Source organism: Microcaecilia unicolor, chromosome 2, assembly GCF_901765095.1.
Source record: "Microcaecilia unicolor chromosome 2, aMicUni1.1, whole genome shotgun sequence".
NCBI lineage: Eukaryota > Metazoa > Chordata > Amphibia > Gymnophiona > Siphonopidae > Microcaecilia > Microcaecilia unicolor.
In genome coordinates, this window is record NC_044032.1 from 77,802,236 (window position 1) to 77,823,671 (window position 21,436).

General features: G+C 44.5%; 1 protein-coding gene across 1 annotated transcript in view; it reads right to left on the reverse strand.

Moving 5' to 3' along the window:
• The window catches only part of RICTOR (RPTOR independent companion of MTOR complex 2), a 468,276-nt gene that overhangs the window by 290,429 nt on the left and 156,411 nt on the right, over positions 1–21,436 (reverse strand). The window contains exons 12-14 of the mRNA XM_030193057.1: positions 20,155–20,242; positions 9,712–9,802; positions 1,933–1,999 (exon numbers count right to left, since the gene is read on the reverse strand). Coding sequence (XP_030048917.1) covers positions 1,933–1,999; positions 9,712–9,802; positions 20,155–20,242 — 246 coding nt within the window. The remainder of the gene's footprint in view (positions 1–1,932; positions 2,000–9,711; positions 9,803–20,154; positions 20,243–21,436) is intronic.

Consider the following 21,436-nt stretch of genomic DNA (forward strand, 5'->3'; position numbering starts at 1 on the left):
GTAACGCTTTATAGTGATTACAACTCCCACAATGCATCGTGACTGAATTGCTAATAGCTCAACTTTCGTGCCTCATATTCTCGTCATTCAAAGCTAAGTGGAATCCTTTATAATTTTGAAAGTTCAATATTGCAATAACGCTTGTTGAAGGAGGACAAACAACAGAGGTAGGAAGGAATGGACAATGGTACTATAATGGTGGATTAGTGGTATTACTAGTAGATGACTTTGGTCAGTGTAATGCACCAAGAACTGATCACTTATTACAATATTTAGCATATAATTAGTTTTAATTTTAGTTAAGGCAATACATATATAAAAAATACAATCAGGGTTTCTTTTGTTGGTAGATTGAAAGACAATAGGAACCGGAAAAGGACTACAACCAAGGATAATTTTATGATTAAATTTTAACTGTCAGAATCTTGACCATTCTTCTAACATTTCGAGATCCCTTCTCATGGTTTATACTTCCTCCAGGGTATCCTCTCTATTGGTTATCTTCATGTCATCCGCAAAAAGGCAAAATTTTCCTTCTAACCCTTCAGCAATGTCTCTCACAAACATATAAAACAGAATCGCCCCAGCACTGACCCCTGAGGAACTCCACTACTCACCTTCTTTTCCTCCAAGCGGTTTCCGTTTACCACAACCCTCTGCCAACCTGTCGGTCAACCAGTTTCCAATCCAGTTCACCACTTTGGGTCCGAAATTCAGTCCTCTTAGCTTATTCATGAGTCTCCTGTCAGGCACTATTCTGATTCATTCCCCAAATCACTGAAGATCAGGCATATCAATTGTTTTAGTGAAAATGTGCACAACTTGAGTGCGTCAGCACCTTAAATACAAATGGCCACATATCCACACATTCTCTGCTCAACAAGATGGGATGTGGTGAGCTCATTCAACCTCAAAAGGTAACTTAAACAATAATTGTAATAGCTTTGGGAGAATGTCCTCAATGAATGCCATTGGTTGCACATTTTTCACTCCCTCTGGCAAACCTAAGATTCTTATATTATTCCTACAGCTCCTATTATTTTATCGTTTCCCACTGTAGCTCTGAAATTTTATCATGATCATTCCGAAATCCCTGGGCCTGATCCTCTACATCAGATTCACACGTTTCCATCTGCGCAGCCCGAACTGCAAGAATTTGAGTCACTAGATTTGACATCTCTTTTTGTAACGCTGCAATATTAGTTAAGCTATCCTGAATCATCTTTTTGATAGTACTCAACTCACTCACTGTCAGTTCAATCACCTCCTGCAGCTCATGAGGCGATGCCATCTTGAGCGGTGTGGGAAGACCCTGCTTGGGATGTTTTCCTTCTCCCAGTGTCCCCAAAACAGTCTCTGTTTTGTTCTGCTTCCCTCCAGCCATCCTCAGGTTAGTGCGTAATATGCTGCTAGGATAAAGCTTAATAAAACAGCATGTTTAAGCTGTTTCTAAAACGGGTGATGGGAGCTCCAATCCCAGACTGTCATCCTTGTGTGTTGCAGGCTCCACCCCCCATTCTCCCTAATGTTCTATCTTCATTCCCTACAGACATTAACTCCTGTTCTGCTTCTATTACTATAGAAATGATAAGTAGTAGTAGCAGTAGTATTACTGCATACATCTCAGTCACAGCCTAAGCTATCTGCTGTCAAAACATGTGCTATTACCATTTCACTCCAAATTGCAATTTTGTTGTTTTTCTCATGAGAAAGAGCGCAAAGTATGAAGCAATGTATCAAGTGACTTGTCACAGAATGCTGAAAAAGTGTAAAGTGTAAAGAACAGTATATAGATAGAGAAGGGCAGGGAACATTAACCCGGTAGGTCATTCTCATAGACAAAAGTAATAGCCCCTGTTTTCTGAAATATCACAGGAAACAGCAAAAGTGCTGATCAAAATACATTTTAAAGATTCTCTAATTTGAACTTACCTCTAAGAGTCCATTGGTGATAAAAGCAGATAGCACCAGTGCCAAATAATTATCCATGAGATCTGGCCTACATATAAATAATATAAAAAGAATTAGACTTTTTTGTTGTTGTTGTTTTGTTTTACAATTTGGAGTTCAGTATTTGAGACTTTTATAAAACACTGGTTTCTTCTCTTTGGGGGGGGGGGGGGGGGTCAACTCATTTTTTTTTAATTAGCATTAATAAGTGAATAGCAGTAATGTACAATTCTTCAAACATGGTTGCTAACCCAAGCAAGAGACAACAGTAGCTCAATAACAATAATCTATCCTTTTTAAATTCTTAGCATTAACAGCAATTGAAGACCAAACAATGGTTCAAGAGAATATATTCCAGAAATTCACACCTGGCAAGTGGGCCATCAGTACAGGCATTAACAAGTCAGAGTGCACAGGCCACAAGTGTTAGGAAGCACAAATGTTTTCCCCAGTGTTGCTGTTCCAATCTAATCCTGTGGCCTACTGATTATGAGCAAAGTTCTTATAACCAATGAGCCACAGATGAAGGCAAGAGAAATAGCATTTGAAACAAGTTGATTCTGCCTTCTTGTGGTCCATTTATATTAGAACACTGGTTCAGTGTTACATTCATTAATACAAGTGTGAAGGGAAGAGGAAAAGCATAGAAAAAAAAAGACAAGATAGGACTGGAGGAATTAGAAGAAAACATGTGGGGGCAGATAAAAAAGGAAAAGAGGGAATTGTAAGGGTCAGACAAAGCAAAAGGAAGAGAGAGCAAAGGAATAAAACAATTTAAGCAAAGAAGTGTGTGTCTGGGGTGAGGGGCGGGTAGCAAAGAAAAGCACACAAAAGCAAATGAGTTGGGAGGCAGACTTCAGGGATATATCAGGGGAAGCGAGTGAAGAAAATTCACTCATTGTTTTAAATTGGATTTATTGATTTTATACACCACTTTGTACAAAAGTGTTAAACAGGTTTACAGGAGAAAAAAAAAATCAGTTGATACAAACTATAATTATAGAACAACTACCATGCCCAAGTACTCATGTTCATGTATATAAAAACATTACTTAAAATATTGCTGAAATAGCCAAGACTTCAGCCATTTGGGAAAACTGAAATAGGACGGAGCATTATGCAATTCCTTTGATAAAGACTTCCAAAATACAGGACCAACATATGAAATCACCCCCCCCCCCCCCCCCCATTGAAAGCCTGATCATGTTAAGACCAGGCAACTGAAGACAGTTTGAGACAAATGCAATGTCTGCTGAGGGGTGTACCTTATTAGCTTATTCAAAAGATGACCAGGAAGGCCCAGATGAAGTGAAGTACAGGAGTGCAGTAATATGGTCATACTTCTTTACTTCCAGTTATCAATCTGGCTGTGGTCTGCATTAACTACTGAAGGTGCTGCAGATCAGTTTTACTTAATCCATTAAAAAGAGAATTGCAGTAACCCAATCTGCTTGTGGCAAGAGTGTGCACCATTTTAACTAGGTTGTATTCAGTCGAGACAGGCGTAAATTGGCATATCATCCAAAGTTGAAAAAAAAAGATTTGGCAATGTTTCCAATTTGTAAGTTCAATTTCAATGCACTGTCACATAAAAAGTCCAAACTAGATCTTGTAAAAATGATGAAGGTCTGTCATGTACCTCTGGTAGTATATGAAGAACACACTGTTTGTGAGAAATCCACATTACAGAGGATTTCTCAACATTCAGAATCAAATCATGTTCATAAATCCAGTCTCTCATTATTTGAAGTTTATTATTAAGACCAAGAATTTATTATTAATAAACCCGTTTGGGGGGGGGGGGGAACAATGGAAAATAAAAGGGCGTCCCTGACGAACACTTGGACAACTTTACCTGGTCCTTTTTTTATTACGACCAAGCCACAAAAAGGTGCTCGAACTGACCAGATGACGACCGGAGAGAATCGGGGATGACCTCCCCTTACTCCCCCAGTGGTCACTAACCCCCTCCCACCCTCAAAAAAAAATTTTTTAATATTTTTTGCCAGCCTCTATGCCAGCCTCAAATATCATACCCAGCTCCATGACAGCAGTATACAGGTCCCTGGAGCAGTTTTAGTGGGTGCAGTGCACTTCAGGCAGGCGGACCCAGGCCCCCCCCCCCCCCCCCCCCCGTTACACTTCTGGTGGTAAATGTGAGCCCTTCAAAAACCCCCAGAAACCCACTGTACCCACATCTGAATAGGAAGCCAGTGTAACTGTTTCAAGTAGTGTGTGACTTGTCGAATTTTCGCAATCTGAAGATCAGACAGGCAGATGTGTTCTGTATGAGTTGGAGTCTGAACATCAGTTTTGTTAATAGGCCTAGATATACAGTATTACAGTAGTCTGTGTGGGAGAGAATAAGTGTTTAGACGAGTAAGACAAAGGAGAATTGATCGAAGTAGGCTCTGATCAGTCTTAGCTGTTTGAGTTTGTAAAATGTTTTTCGTCATAGATTCCTTATTATCCTTTGAACCACAAATTAGCAATCTAGGATCACTCCTAGTACCTTTGATTTTTTTTCTCTATCAGTAGGGGTAAGCTAGTGAAAACGGCTAATGTGTCTGGAATGGGGTCCGTCTGAGTGTGAAACAACAGTAGTTTAGTTTTGTTTGTGTTCAGCTTAAGTATGTTTCCGATGGCCCAGTTTTGAATGCATTCCATGCCGAGAAGTGATTTCTGATGAATTGCCACCCATTGGTGTGTGCAGAGAAATGTCTGCATACAATAGTTCATCATCCCGCATCTTGATATTCTGAAGGAATGACAAATATGTTGAACAAGAGTGGAGAGAGTGGGGAGCCTTGTGGCACTCAGAATTGTGATGCCATTTTATTTATGTGGACGCAGTAGCTTCTTATTGACCAAGAAATCACGGAACCAGTTGAACACTTGTCCAGATAGCCTGATGTCATTTAGGTTTCTAAAGGCTGCAGAGATATTGAATTGTAACAGTGTGGTTGTTTGCCCACTGATAAATGAGATCAGACGAACGATGTCAGGACTAGCAGGAGAGTTTCTGTGCTGTGGCCAGCTCAGAGGCCAAATTGAATAGGGAGAAGACAGGAATGGTCATCTAAGTATTTAGAGAATTGTTTGCCGACATATGATTCTATTAACTTGGTGACGATTGGAATGCTCGCCACAGGGCGAGTAGCTGGTGGGTAATGTTGGGTCTAAGCCAATTGCCTTTGGGATAGGTGTCAGAGTTACTTGGACCATCTTTGCAGGTAAGATACCCTTATCCAACAGATTGTTGACCATTTCAGTTATCCAGCAGATTAGGGGAAGAGGGGTTGAAGAGAATAGGTGGCAAGGGCAAGTGTTCAGTGTGCAATGGGCGTGTGCAAGCTTTTTTAATAGCAAGGTGACTTCTTCTCTGGAGACAGGTGAGAAAGTGTTCCAGTATCGGTCCACTTTGGTGGTGTAATTGGTGCGGGATATTGATTCTTTTGGGGTTTAGGATAGAGTTTCTTGATTTCAGTATCAAGTTCTTTTGCCTGGTTGCCAAGCTCTGAACTATCTAGGTGATTTTATTTGCAAAGAAGTTGGCGAGTCCAGCACGGTGGGGTCAGATGTTGGGGTTATAGCATCTGTAGTTAGAGAGGATGTTAGACCTCTGACTACATTAAATAATGTCTTAGTGTTCAGATCGCTGTTACTTATGAGATTAGAGTAGTGAAGTCGCCTGGTCTCTGCAATTTTATTTTTGTACATTTTGAAGTGGGCCTTCCAGGTTTGTCAGCAGATTTCTTACTTCTCCATGTTTTTTCCAACCGCCTACATGTAGGTTTTAGTGTTGACAGCTCATGGAAAAACCATGAGACAGATTTCCTTTTTATGATAATTCTCATTTTTAGTGGTTCTATCTTGTCTAGTGCTGAGGTGGCTAGTGTGTCCCAGTAGAGTTTTATCTTGACAAGATATCCTTCTTGTAAGACATTCTGAACCAAAAGGCCGGTTGATTTTTTCCTCTGGAGTAAATCTGTTGGGGGGGGGGGGATTTTGGTGGGCTGGTCTGGATAAACACATATGTATTACTGCCTCCAGTTAGTAGTGATCTGACCAAGGCACGGCACTGCATTCCAGACAGGATCTTTCACTACATGTGGAAGAAATGTTCCCAGGAAGTCAAACGTGTGGCCTTTATCGTGTGTGAGCCCTGTGTTTGAAAAGGATAGTTCCCAGGATTTTTATTTATTTTATTTTTGTTTCATTTGTACCCCGCGCTTTCCCACTCATGGTAGGCTCAATGCGGCTTACATGGGGCAATGGAGGGTTAAGTGACTTGCCCAGAGTCACAAGGAGCTGCCTGTGCCTGAAGTGGGAATCGAACTCAGTTCCTCAGTTCCCCAGGACCAAAGTCCACCACCCTAACCACTAGGCCTTGAAATTTGCTACATCAGGGTTCGCACTGTCATCCATGTGCAAGATTAGATCACCTAAAATGACAACCTGATGAAATAAGCAGTGGGCTTGAGAGATAACTTCCAGAAGTATAGGTTCAGCTTTGGCCCGGGAACCGGGTGGTTAATATATGAATAGAAGACCAAAGTTATTTTGTCTTGAAAAGTTAATAACATTATTTTGATCTCCAGAGAGACAACAGATTTAGATTTTGTATATTATGGCCAGTCCTCCAACCTGGTCTTTCCAGGCGAGGGGAGTTTAGAATCTTGTAGCCCTGTGGGAAGATGTGGAATACGGGGACTACTGATTTTTTTTTTTACCCGGTTTTGGCAAGGAACATAAATCCCAGGTCTTGGGAGGTAATTAGATCATTTATTATTTGCAGTTTCCCACTGATCTGGCATTAATGTAGTTAAAAGGCACTGGAGTGGTGTCGACAGTGACATGGCCAGAGGGGTTTCTCTTAACATGTTTTAGGTAGCTTGATTATTTGTGAGAAGAGTGTGTTTGTCTTGGTTTGTTTTCCAGATGTAAAGTAGAGCGAGATCAGTGTACTGCAGCGCAATTACTGGGGCATCTGTTCAGTGAGAGGCTCCCTCTCCTGTGTTTGGGGTTGCACATGGTCATTTGTAGAATAAGTATGTTTTGGATCAGTGGGTCTCTGTCTGAGGTGGCAGCCATGTTGCAGAGGCCCAGGAGGGCTAGCCATAGTAGTCAAGCCCACTGCATTTTTTTTGAGGGGGTGTTGTGTGTTAGAAGGGGAACAGGAGGGGGTGGGAAACGTTGCTGTGTTAGCTGAGGCGAAGAGGAGATCTTAAACTCATAAGGGAAGTTCTAGAAGCTTAGGAGGAAGTTCGAGAACCTGGGGAAAAATGTAGATATATAAAGTATGTGACCCAATAATATCTAGGCTTTTATGAAGCAGTTTGCTCTCATCAGGTGTCCAGGAAATTCTTCCTGCCTTTTGTCCTTAGTGGTGTCAATGTCAGCAGTTTTTCACCACTCTCTATTGTTGTGAGCCGCTCCGTAGTCTTCAGTACTGGTTTCTATGTCAGTGATCTTCTTGGGCAGTACCAGCACAGACAGAGGTGACTCCCAGTTCCACACGAGAACATCCCGAGTATCTCATGCAGTGGAACAGTCTCAGCCTCTCTAGGAGGAGATTCACAGTTCAGGACCTCAAGCATCTTGTCCTTGGGCCTGTCCTCCATCTCTGAAGGAAATCGAATGGCATCTACCATTTCCTTGACAAGAGAGGGAAAGGAAAGGCTCTCAGGTAGCGACTTTCTCCTTTCCTGTGGAGGGGAGGGGATGCCATAAGGACTCATCCTCTGAGAAGTACCTTGGATCCTCCTCAACTCCCATAAGCGCTTTTCATCAGTGTGAGTCAAAAACCCCTCATGGGAGGGCTGAGACCGAGCCTGCCTCAACTTAGAGGAACGATGTCCCCAAGAAGTGCATCGAGGAGTCAGCTCCTGCTTCGACTCTGGCGAAGCTTCCTCCACCGACATAGAGGGGGTACCGGCTTGGGTGGCATTCTAAACCAAAGCCACACACAACACCGGCATCAGAGGCTGCACTACACTGCACTGCAGGCTGAGAGCCCAAGAGGGGCCACAAAGGGAGGCATGGTAGGCGCAAGCACTCTTGATGCCAATGCACTCCCTATTGCAAGAAGCCAGACAGTAGCTCAGTGAGCAACGCTTGGACAATCTCATTGAGGGTCGACACCGGGAAAGGCTGGGGCATTGGCTAAGAGACAGCTGCAGAACCACTAGGATAGGGACACTGCTTGGAGACATCTACTCCCGCACCTCTTGTATAGAGGGGGAGAGGTCTCCCTGGCGTCAACGCTTCTTGGGTGCCAAATCCCTTGGCAGCTCCCAGCACCATGAGTCAAGGGGGACCGATGCTGATGCTTCTTTGCCATCTCCCGAAGCCGGCCATCAAGGCTCTTTGGTGCCGACGTCGAATCCTCACGTTGCCTTGGTGTCAGGTCCGACCAGGCTGATCCTGTGGGCTCACTCGATGCACAACTGCTCCCAGTGTCAACAGGTCTAGCAGCCATACGTACTGATGCTCTTGAAGCAACACCCGACATCAATGTCTATGCAGACGTTGAGGATTCAGACCAGGCTCCAAATATCTGCTCCCACTGAGCCTCGCTGGCCAACTGGGTCCTTTTCTTCATACGAAGACACAGGACACAGTTAGGACTATGGTCAGGCCCTAGGCACTGAAGACACAAAGAATTTATTTTTTTATTTGTTGCATTTGTATCCCACATTTTCCCACCTATTTGCAGGCTCAATGTCGCTTACATAGTACCGTTTTGGCGTTTGTGTCCTTCCCAGAGATGGTCCAATTGGAACAGGTACAGCACTTAAAGCCACTGGGAACTTGAGTGGATATGGAAGCAAAAACTTCCAGAACCACAAACGATTTGATGGTGCCACAAAAAGGGGAAAGGCAGAAGAGCAAAACAGTAGGAGAACCCGGTCGAAGTCAAGGCCTAAAAGCGGCCTGACGCAGAAAATAAAGGAAACTTAAAAGCGGTAAAAACAGAAACTAAACCAATAAGGGGAAGGCAAAAAGGGGAACCTGAATACGGGAACACAAAACACAGCAGGAAAAACGCTGCAAAGGCACTCAAAAAAGCTTTTTAGGATTCAGCTGTGAAGAGCAGAATTGAAACGCAACCACTCCTCATCACAGTAAATAAAATAACTACAGGAACCACACTCTCGCATCAGGTAGGAAGGAACTTGCATATTTGCCATGGAGCATATCTCACGCTCCACAAAAGCTCTTAATAGCTTGTCGTAAGCTCCGGACCAGGCAACGCAGGATCACGTTACCCGTGAGAATAAGTAGGCCTCCTTGTCCTCGGAGAATACTCGCTAGTCAGCGTCTGCACCAGGCTCCGTCGGGATATCACCCACATGTGAGAATAAGAAGATCTAATTGTCCTCAGAGAATACAGCTTTACGCTTGGATTTATTCACTAAACAATCTGACAGACTTTCAATATTTTATGTTAAAACTCACTGGCTTCCTATGGGATTGGCCACTTTTGGAAACAGGATACTGGGCTTGATGGACCAGTACGGCAATGCTAATGTTCTTATGGATTGGTCTAGTAGGAAGGTAAGGAATGCTGATTTTTAACACAGTATTGCTACAAATACACTAGACTAACCATAGTGAATACTGGTGCAATTCTCTTAAATAAATCACTGTTGCAAACTCACTTGTGTGTTTTTGGTGAAGGGGGAGTCTAACAATCCATTTTACTTTGCTTGTGGTTTCTTTAGACCACTTCAGACATTATCCATTATTAAAGATTACCTTGATCGAGCTCGATGAGGAAGAAGAGTTTTGGCTTCAGCAGCTACAAACCCATCAGACAGTCGCCAACAGTCCTGAAACCGACTTGGATCTGTAACAGAATTATAGAAAAATACACACTGCATAAAATAATTTCAATATTTAGAATCTCCTTATATGTTGTAAGCATATACTTAGAAGATTTTAAAATGACACTAATCTGCTGCTGTGAATTAACAGTAAATGGTCAACTAAAAACAGAAAATTAGGTCTTACCTGATAATTTTCTTTCCTTTAGTCACAGCAGATGAATCCATTAACTGATGGGCTGTACCCACCTACCAGCAGGTGGAGATAGAGAACACAAAGTACACAGTGATCCTGGACGTCCAGCCCCTTCTACCTTCAGTATATGAGATTTCCAAAGCAGATTTATTTATCTACTAGTAAAAAAGCCCCGTTTCTGATGCAAATGAAACGGGGGCTAGCAATGTTTTCTTTTGTGTGCATGAGGGAGTGTGTGTGTCCCTGCCCTCTGGCCTCTCTCCCCTCCGAGTCCTTCACTGTTACAGAGCCAGCGATTTGATTTCGTGCTCTGCTGTTTTCCTTCACTGACTGTGTTACAGAGAGGGCGGGGCAGACACTCATAGGGAAACCGGATATCTCGCCCCCTTCACACTTCCGGCTGGAGGCTTCATAGAACGTTGGTGTTGCTTTTTATATAGAGAGATTGCATTTGTATCCCACATTTTCCCACCTCTTTGCAGGCTCAATGTGGCTTACAATACATCATGAATAGTGGATGTACAGAGTGAAGAAGAAAGGCAAAATAACATGAACTTTCCTCACAGCGAACAAACGCTCCCTGAACCGGAGCAAGAACAAAGCAAAGGAGTGACCTTCTCAACCTCCTGCTATATAACAGCATGTAGCATCTCTGAGAGCTTGTCTTCACGTATTCCTGATGAGACAAAACATCTGTATGAAATATCTGTACAAAAACAAAGTCAGACAGGGAGGGATCATGGATTCATCTGCTGTGACTAAAGGAAAGAAAATTATCAGGTAAGGACCTAATTTTCCCTTCCTTGTCATAAACAGCAGATGAATCCATTAACTGATGGGATGTACAAAAGCACTCCCTAAATAGGGTGGGAACATGCAACCCCGCGAGCAAGAACTTGCGCCCCAAACTGCACGTCCTGTCGCACTGCGACATCCAGCCTGTAATGTTGCACAAAGGAGAGCTGAGAAGCCCAGGTAGCCGGCACGACAGATCTCTTGTAGAGAAAGGACACCCGTTTCAGCCCATGAAGAGGACATCGCCCTCGTGGAATGCACTCTAAACGCTTCAGGCGGAGACCGACCTGAAAGCAGAAAAAAATGACTTCCTTAAGCCAACGGCCCATAGAGGCTTTAGACGCCGGAAACCCGCGTCGTTAACCTGCCAACAGAACAAATAGATGGTCAGAATTCCTGAACTCATTTGACATCTGTAGATACTGCAACAGAGCCCTGCGTACATCCAAAAGGCGCCACTGCCCAAAGGATTCCGGAAAGTCCACCTTACGAAGGGAAGGCAGAAGAATGGGCTGGTTAAGGTGAAAAGCCGAAACCACCTTGGGCAGGAAACCACCTTGGTGTTCGGACGGTTACACCGGACTCCGAGAACCATGGAAAAGGATCCTGGCAGGAAAGAGCCTGCAGTTCACTCTTTGTGCCAACAGCATTGCCAATAAAAAGACTATTTTGAGAGTCACATCCTTCTCAGAAGCACAGTTAAGTGGCTCAAAAGGAGATCGCCGGAGCGCTTTCAATACGAGCCCCAGTTTCCAAGATGGACAAGGCGACCATAAGGGAGGACGGAGATGTAGCGCCCCTCTGAGAAATCGGGCAACATCTGGATGAGCAGCTAGGGACAAGCTGGAGACTTTCCCCTGGAAACAAGCCAATGCCGCTACTTGAACTCGAAGGGAATTGTAAGCCAGGCCCTACTGTAAGCCGTCCTTGTAAAATGTCCAACAATTGTGAGGCAAAAGCTAGAGTCAGAATGATAGACTTCTTAGCACACCACGCCTCAAAGCTGCGCCAGATCAGTGCATAGGTCGCAGGGGAGGACCGCGTGCTGGCCTGAAAAAGGGTGGCAATGACCTTGTTAGAATAGCCCTTGTCTCTCAATTGCGCCCTTTGAAAAGCTAGACCGTAAGACCAAAGCGGCAGGGATCTTCCAAAGCCACCGGACCTTGATGAAACAAGTTCAGGACTAGAGGCAGAGGAAACGGAGCCTCCACCAGCATTCGCCTGAGGTCCGCGTACCACGGACGCCTCGGCCAATCCGGGGCGATGAGAATCACCAAACCTTGGTGCAGGCGAATCCGAAGCAGAACCTGCCCTATCAAGGGCCATGGAGGGAACACATACAGGACGCCCAAAGAAAAACTTCCTCGGCAAGTTCCCATTCCGCTGGGTCGAGTTGATGCCTGCTGAGGAAATCGGCTTGCATGTTGCTTTGACCGGCAATATGAGCCGCGGAGAGCAGCTCCAGGTGGCACTTGGCCCAGTCGAAAATCTCAGACGCCTCTGTGGCTAGGGCTTGGCACAGAGTGACGCCCTGACGATTGATGTAGGCCACCGCTGTCGTGTTGTCTGAAAGAACTTGGATTGGGAGACCCTCCAGAGTCCTGTGGAAGGCCAGAAGAGCTTACAATATCGCTTTCAGCTCCAAGCGATTGATGAACCACCCCGCTTCCATGGTTGTCCACTGCCCCTGAGCATAGTGTCCCAGGCAATGTGCTCCCCAGCCTGATAGGCTGGCATACATTATCACCAGGCGCCAAGAGGCGAGAGCCAGCAGCATCCCTCATCGTAGCATGATGTCGTAGAGCCACCAATTCATGCTGCGCTGGGCCACAGGGAGCCACGGAAGCCTGCGTTGGTATTCCTGGGAAATTGGAGACCATTGCTTCAGCAGGGAAAGTTGCAGGGGTCTCATGTGTGCTCTCGCCCAAGAAACCACTTCTATGGTGGCCGTCATCGATCCCAGGAGCTGGAGAAAGTCCGAAGCTTGACGGCGGGGCATTCGCAGGAGCAGTCGGACCTGATTCTGAAGCTTGAGTCGCCTGATGTCGGGGAGAAAGACGAACCCCGAGGCCGTGTCGAACCGGACCCCCAAATACTCGAGAGACTGAGAAAGAGGGTTCAGGTGACTTTTGGGCATATTGACCAACCAGCCCAGAGTCTGAAGAAATGTTATAACTCTGGTTGTGGCAAGTCGGTTTTCGTTCGCCGAATCCACCCTGATGAGCCAGTCGTCAAGATAAGGGTGAACTTTGATACCCTCTCACCTGAGAAAGGTGGCCACCACTACCATCACCTTGGAAAAGGTGCGAGGTGCTGTTGCCAGGCCAAAAGGCAAGGCGCAAAACTGGAAATGTCGGCTCAACACCGCAAACCGCAGGAACCGCTGATGCGGAGGCCAGATAGAAATATGCAAATATGCTTCCTTGAGGTCCAGAGACGTAAGGAACTCCCCTGGCTATACCGCCACAATGACGGAGCGAAGGGTTTCCATGCGGAAGAGTCGTACTTTTAAGGACTCGTTGGCTCTGTGTAAGTCGAGGATCGGTCTGAAAGATCCGCCTTTTCGAGGCACCACAAAATAAATGGAGTAGCGGCTGCAGCCGCGTTTTGCGGGAGGAACCGGAACCACTGCTACAAGTTTCAGTAGTGACCACAAGGTCTCCTCGACCGCTGCCCGTTTGACAGAAGTGCCACATCGGGACTCTAAAAAGGCGTCTCCAACCGGAGTAGCAAATTCCAACCAGTAACCTTCTCTGATCACATCCAGGACCCATTGATCAGAAGTAATCTTGGTCCACTCCTCGAGAAAGAGGGAGAGGCGACCCCCCTACTGCAAGAAACGAAGTGTGGACTGGCGTCCCATCATTGTGGAGGACGCCCCTGAACTCCTGGGCGTTGACCAGACGTCGCAGACCGCCTGTCCGTACGAAGAGTTCCTCTGCTGAAAAAGGGGACCTTGTGAAAACCCAACGCCCAGGGCGGTATCTTCGAGCCTCTCGAAAACGTGGTCTGGAAGAGGGGGGAAAGGAAGGGCTCTTGGAAGAAAGCCTCAGCCTATCCTCAGGCAACCGTTGGGATTTTGAGTGCCCTAAGTCCTTGACGATCTTCTCCAATTCATCCTCAAATAAAAGGAGGCCCCAAAAGGGTAACCTCACCAGCTTTTGTTTAGAGGCCATATCAGCCGTCCAATGACAAAGCCAAAGAAGGCGGTGAGCAGAAACAGCTAAAGACATCTGTTTAGCAGATACTCTGACCAGATCATAAAAGGCATCAGCCAAAAAAGGCCAGGGCAGACTCCACACGCGGGGTGACCTCAGAGAGGGAACCCGCTCCATCCGCGGGCTGTTTGACCGCCTGCTGTAGCTAAGAAAGGCAAGCCCGTGCTGCACAGGAACTGCAAATAGCTGCCCTTAAGGAGAGGGCCGAGATTTCAAAGGACCACTCAAGACGGATTCCAGCCACTGGTCCTGCATATCCTTCCGCAGTGACCAATGCGTCCACCTTAGGCATCCCAAAGAGGGACAAGTGGGATTCACCCACAGTGTAAAGGTGACACATAGCCCTAGCCACTTTCAAGGGTCCATCAGGTTCAGACCATTGAGCTGTAATAAACTCTTGGAAAGAGTCATGAACAGGAAAAGCCCGAGAAGGCTATCTAGTACTGGCCATCTTAGGGTTAATAAAAGAGGCTGTGGCCACGTCAGGATCGTCAATACTGAGGGCCTGTGAGGCATCAGAAATGAGAACTGGCAGCTCATCGAGGTGGAAAATCCGTACCGCTTTAGGGTTATCCAACTCCTGTGGCAAGCTGCTACCCTCCTCTGATTCATCAGTCCGTGAGGGCCTGCCAAACCCATCAGAATCCCCGAAACCAAACAACAGGGGAGAAAGGGGTGACAGACGGTGTAGTCACTTGTCTGTGTTTAGCCTCAGGCAAGAGCTCGGGGGAAGAGACAAAGTCTCCAGCAGCCGCTGAGCTTTCAAAACCTGGAGGCAATCCAGTCCGCAGTAAATTTTCAGAAGGCTCAGGCAGGGCTCTTTTTAACATAAAGGCCCTATGCATCAGCAGCACAAATTCAGGGGCAAAAAACACACCCTGACCATCCGCTCCTATAGTAGGGGAAGCAGAGGCATGAGCCTCTCTAGAAACCTCGAGGAGAGGCGTCCCCCCTGCACTCAGATTCCTCAGCCACAGCGAGGGTCGAGTCACGCAGTGCAACCAAAATGGTGCCCGCTGCAAACTCCGTCGGGCAGGAAGAATCACCAACAGCCATGCTCGTGCCAGCATTAGTGCTACAAAGCCCCGTTGCTGTCCTGCGTTTTCCACATCGGGAGCAGTGCTTAACCGCTTCAGCAGCCATCGCCCTTCTTCGGCGGAAAATAGAAACAAAATGGCGGCATCGCACGAAAACTTACCCCGCACAGGAACGCCGTCAGCGGGAACCTCCCCGGAGGAGCTGGGCACCACTCTCCTCACCTCTGGAGACCGAGTCAAACGAGCTCCGGTCAGGCTGAGAAGTTCAAGCGCTGGAGAAAGCCTCAGAAGTTGCTGCGCTGTTAAAAGCGAGCCTCTTTTTTTTTTTTTTTTATACTGTGAGGAAAGTTGGAGGCAGGCAGCCACAGAGGGAATCCGGGAGGAGGGGGAATAGGGTAAGGAAGGAACAGGGAAAACCAAGTATGCCTTTAAAGTGGGCACCACCAGCCCTACATCCCCGCTTGACTGACAAAGCACAGGAGCTCCTTGAGCAGGGACTGTCCTTCTATGTTAAACTGTACAGCGCTGTGTAACCCTAGTAGCGCTTTAGAAATGTTAAGTAGCAGTAGTAGGAGCCACCCCAGGCAGAAATCCAGGAGCTGAGAAAGCGACGTCCACACCTGCTGGGAGATAAGTGATATACTGAAGGTAGAAGGGGCTGGACGTTCAGGATCACTGTGTACTTTCAGTGTTCTCTGTATCCACCTGTTGGTAGGCGGATACAACCCATCAGTTAATGGATTCATCTGCTGTTGATGACAAGGAATAAATGTTTTCATTAAAAAAACCACACAAAATATTTTAAAATATTATAATAAAAATACTTTTTCACAACATAGGACAGCCTAACTTCATTTTCAAAACTGATTTTTATCACAAGATGTCATGTTTTACAAAACTGTTACTCAGTTCTTATCCCTTTCCACGTCAAAAAAAAAACAAAAAAAAACAAACAAAAACCAGAAAACACACATTAAGAAGCCTTTTGGTCCTGTTGAATCTTGGGACTGTGAAATGCTTTGACTCCTCCTCCCTCTCCCTGTACTGAGTTGTCTACCTGCACGACCTCCCAATAAAGCATGATTCAAAGTCCTAATTCCTTCTCAGCCATTGCTACAAGAGGAAGGGCCAACTGCCACTTCTAGTATAGGGGTTCTCAACTTAGTCCTCGGGACACATCTAGCCAGTCAGGTTTTTCAGGATATCCACAAAGAATGTGCATGAGATAAATTTGCATACAATGGAAGTAACACATGCATATTTATTTCATGCATATTCATTATGGGTATCCTGAAAACATGACTGGCTAGGTATGTCCCGAGGACTGGGTTGAGAAAACCTTGCTCTAGTAGCAACAGGTCCCTCAAGACTATGCAACTACCAAATTAAAATTTTTGTAGTGACCTTTGCCTTATCAACACTTTGCATTTGACTTGACATTCCTTATCCTGTTTCTTATTATTTTCAGTTGGTTCCGTCTTCCTTTTTCTGAAGGATTTTCTTTTAGCTCTAATAGCTTCCTTCACCTCACTTTATAACCATGCCAGATGTCGTTTGGTATTCCTCCCTCCTTTTTTAATACATGGAATATATTTGGCTTGGACTTCTAGGATGGTATTTCTGAACATAATCCACGCCTGATGTAAATTTTTGACCCTTGCAGCTGCTCCTCTAAGTTATTTTTCACCATTCTTCTCATTTTATTATAGTCTCCTTTTTGAAAGTTAAACGCTAATGTATTGGATTTCCTGATTATACTTACTCCAAAGCTAATATCAAATCTGATCATATTGTGATTACTGTTATCCAGCGCCCCATCATCATTACCTCTCGCACCAGATCATGCGTTCCACTAAGGACTAGGTCTAGAATTTTTCCTTCTCTTGTTGGCTCCTGTACCAGCTGCTCTATAAAGCAATCTTTGATTTCATCAAGGAATTTACCTCCCTAGCATGCCCTAATGTTACATTTACCCAGTCAATATTGGGGTAATTGAAATCACCCATTATCATCGTGTTGCCCAGTTTGTTAGCCTCACTAATTTCCCTTAACATTTCTACATCCGTCTGTTTATCCTGGCCAGGTGGATGGTAGTACACTCCTATCACTATCCTTTTCCCCTTTATACATGGAATTTCAATCCACTGGGATTCCAAGATGTGTTTTGTTTCCTGCAGAATTTTCAATCTATTTGATTCAAGGCTCTCCTTAACATACAATGCTACCCCTCCACCAATTCGATCCACCCTATCACTACAATAGAATTTGTACCCTGGTATGACAGTGTCCGACTGGTTATCTTCCTTCCACCAGGTCTCAGAGATGTCTATTATATCTAATTTTTCATTTAGTGCAATATATTCTAACTCTCCAATCTTATTTCTTAGGCTTCTGGCATTCGCATATAGACATTTCAAACTATGTTTGTTGTTCCTATTTACATCAGGCTCAGTACCTGACAGTATTAATCTTTTGTCTGATTTTTATTTAAAGACACCTGATCTACTACGGTCTCTTTTGCAACCTCACTATCGGGATTACCCTATCTTCCCTGTTTTGGTGATATCTTTAAAAGATACCTTATTCCGAACCATGTGCTTTTGAGCAACTGTCGGCATTCCCACAGTCTAGTTTAAAAGCTGCTCTATCTCCTTTTTAAATGCCGATGCCAGCAGCCTGGTCCCACCCTGGTTAAGGTGGAGCCCATCCTTTCAGAACAAGCTCCCCCTTCCCCAGAACGTTACCGAGTTCCTAACAAATCTAAAACCCTCCTCCCTGTACCATCGCCTCATCCACACATTGAGACTCCAGAGCTCTGCCTGTCCCTTGGGCCCTGCGCATGGAACGGGTATCACTTTAGAAAATGCTACCCTAGAGGTTCTGGATTTGAGCTTTCTACCTAAGAGCCTAAATTTAGCTTCCAGAACCTCTCTCCCACATTTTCCTATGCCATTGGTACCCACATGTACCAAGACAACCGGCTCCTCCCCAGCACTATCTAAAATCCTACCTAGCTGACGCGTGAAGTCTGCCACCTTCGCACCAGGCAGGCAAGTCACCAGGCGATCCTCATGTCCACCAGCCACCCAGCTATCTACATGCCTAAAAATTGAGTCACCCACTACAACAGCTGTCCTAACCCTTCCCACCTAGGCAGTAGCTCCTACAGACACATCCTCAGTGCAAGAGGATATTGCATTCCCTGGTGTGCTAGTCCTGTCTACAGGCTTACTTCCAGCCTCACCAGGGTGATGCCCTCCTTTTAGGAGGCCTCCCTCCTCTAAGGCAGCACAGTGGCTGCCAGATTGGAGATGGAACTTCTCTACAACGTCCCTGTCGGCCTCCTCTATGTAAGAAGAAATCCGCCAGATGACGGAGAACTCAAACCGCCCCACGGTAGATACAACAGTACAACAACAGTACAACAGTACAACAGGCCACTTTTTTTGTTGGCCTCCTCTATGTACCTTTCTGTCTCTCTCAGCTCTTCCAAGTATGCTACTCTAGCCTCAAGAGAACGGACTCATTCTCTGAGAGCTAGCAGCTCTTTGCATCGAGCACACACATATGACATCTCACCAAATGGGAGATAATCATACATTTGACACTCAATGTAAAAGACTGGATAGCACCCCTCTCGCTACTGGACTACTGTCTGCATCTTAATATTATAGAGTTGTTTAATTAAAACTTCTTAAGGCACTAGGGATATCAGATGAATATAATGATCTTTTGACTGTCGTAATTTGTAATTTAGTTAGGCTTTGCTTCTTAGAAACTTAAAGTAATTCACACTAATGAAAATTCCCCTCTTGTTGTCTTAATTAGAATAATTGACTATAAATGAACAGTTGAGCTAGGGGTGGGTGGAAGTTGTGGATGGTAGGTGGGAATGAAGACTGAACTGAGCCCTTCTGTGCCTTCTAGAGACTGTTAATGCTGTGGCAGAAACTTCAAGTTTTAAAACTATGGGGAAAAGGGTATAGAGACTAGCTAATGTTTGCTTGCTTTTTTTTTTTTCTTTAAATTCTGTGTTTTATCAATATCCTACAATTCCTCTTTTAAACCCTAATCTTTAAGCTGTGGCAGAAACTTCAAGTTTTAAAACTATAAGGGAAAGGCTATGGAGACTAGCTAATAAAGTTTGCTTGCTTTTTTATTTTAAAATTCTAACTGTGTTTACCAATATTACTACTACTAATCATTTCTAAAGCGCTACTAGACGTCCTCCAATTCCTCTTTTAAACCCTATTCTTTAAGTTACCAAGCTCAGAATAAAATAATGTCTCTTACCCAAAGAGATGTCTTCTTCTCTCAGAACTTCTCAGAAAGGTAAGCAGGTCCCTTTCCTTCAAAGAATACTAGCATAACTGGATATACAGGCCTGTATGCACTTACATCAGAGCCAGCATAATAAATGTGTGTCTATGTTCCAGAGATATGCACATAATTTACAGTATTCTGTATGCTACACATGTAATTATGCGCCCCATCCATGCGCCACCCTGACCCCATCCATGTGTAACCCACCTGCCAACTATATGCTATCGGAGACATATGCACAGCTACAGAATACTGCTTAGGTGCACTTCAGGCATGTATACATGCATGTGTGCACATACACATATGTCTGCTACTATTCTAAACACTAGTGCCTACTTTATAGAATTATTCCGTTACTGTTGTGAAAAAGGCACTGAAACCTTTAATTCTAACATTATGAAGTGGTGCACAATTTTCATAAAGTTCCAGAAATTACAGACTTGATATGTAAAAAGTAATGTGAACCATAAATGACATCTGCAGAGTTGCCAACTCCGCGGTTTTCATGTAGAACTGGGCAGCTCTTTTAAACTCTCTGTGGGCAGTTCCCTATGGTATCAGGTTGCTTTTTTGGGATAGTTTTTTTGCCTCGCCAGTTGGTACCTTGGCCCCCCCCCACTCCTCAAATTGCTTGTTGGTGAGCTTTGAGGGGGACCTTCCTATCCCCCGCTCCTCAGGGGAATTTTCAGACATCTGGCAGCTCTGCTTATCTGTGAGGAATCCCTAAATAGTATAACAAGCTTTCCTTAAAAAGAAGACAACATTTTTTTAAAAACTGATTTCAGTACTCACGTATGAATGCTTACCTACGCTGAGTAATGCTTCTATGAAATTCTCAGTCAAAACAGGGAGGGGCAGACGAAATACATCATAAAGAACCTCTAGCAGACCTCGCTAACAATAAATGAAAAAAAAAAAAAAAAGCACAGTGAGGCTAAAGTACACGTTCTATATAAAACTCAGTATGCAACTGGAAATATCTTTTAAATTACATTAAAAAAAATTCAAGTCATACATAGTACAGGAAAGAATATGCTGAATCTATATCAAAAACAATACCAGTAGCGAGGATATGGTGGACGTGATTAGAAAAGTACTGCATGTCAATTAATGCCAGTTGAACCTTGATTTCTAAAGTGGGATTGTGTTAAATATAAATTACCTACCTGTAGCAGGTGTTCTCCAAGAGTGATGTCCTCCAATGGAGACCAAGTGAAGCTTTCATAATTTAGATTATTCCAGAGGCTTTTGAGAAGCAGTACCACACATTCATCGCTGTCGTGTGGGATCCCTCTAAGTCTCTAAAACTTAAGAGTACAGTAGAAGACAGCACCTAGGGGAGGTGAGTGGGTATGTGAGGATCTGTACCTGCTATCCATGTTGGAAAACACTTGCTACAATTAAGTAACTCGGTTTTCTCCGACAAGCAAGATAGCAAGTCATCAAAGATTGGACTCCCTAACTAGAGTCTGCCTTTAACTGAACTTGGAGCACCAAAAGAAGCTGCAACAAGCAGAAACCAATAAGGACAAACTGTCACAGCTTCCTTGAGAGGACTGAGGAATTGGAAGTATCTAATATTTCTGTCCTGTGTTCCTTCATCTCTAACTTAAATGGAATAGCTTCCACCATTTATTTATTTATTTATTATATTTGTATCCCACACTTTCCCACTAAAAGCAGGCTCAATGCGGTTTACATACATTTCCTTAACAAAATCAATAAAGAAGTGTTCCTTAGATGGGGAATTTCTTCTTTCATGGCATGGAATTAGATCTGATAGTTAAGTCAGCAGAGCACTCTTCATCCAAGAACTGTGCAGGCTTATAGACATAATCCCAGGAGTGTTCAGATTCAGACCAAGTAAATAATTCCAAAGGGGAAATCTGAGTCTGAGCTTGGAGAGACATAGGTAAGTTTCTTCCCCTAATGCACTGGAAATTGACAGCAATGTGGTAGACAGACTCTGAGGTACTTTGACATTTCAGCATCAATGAATCTCCTCCAGGTATTTGTAAATGGTAGGAAAACTCTACACATTGATATAGATGTTGAAGCTGAGGCAACATGCCAATTACAAAGTCATCC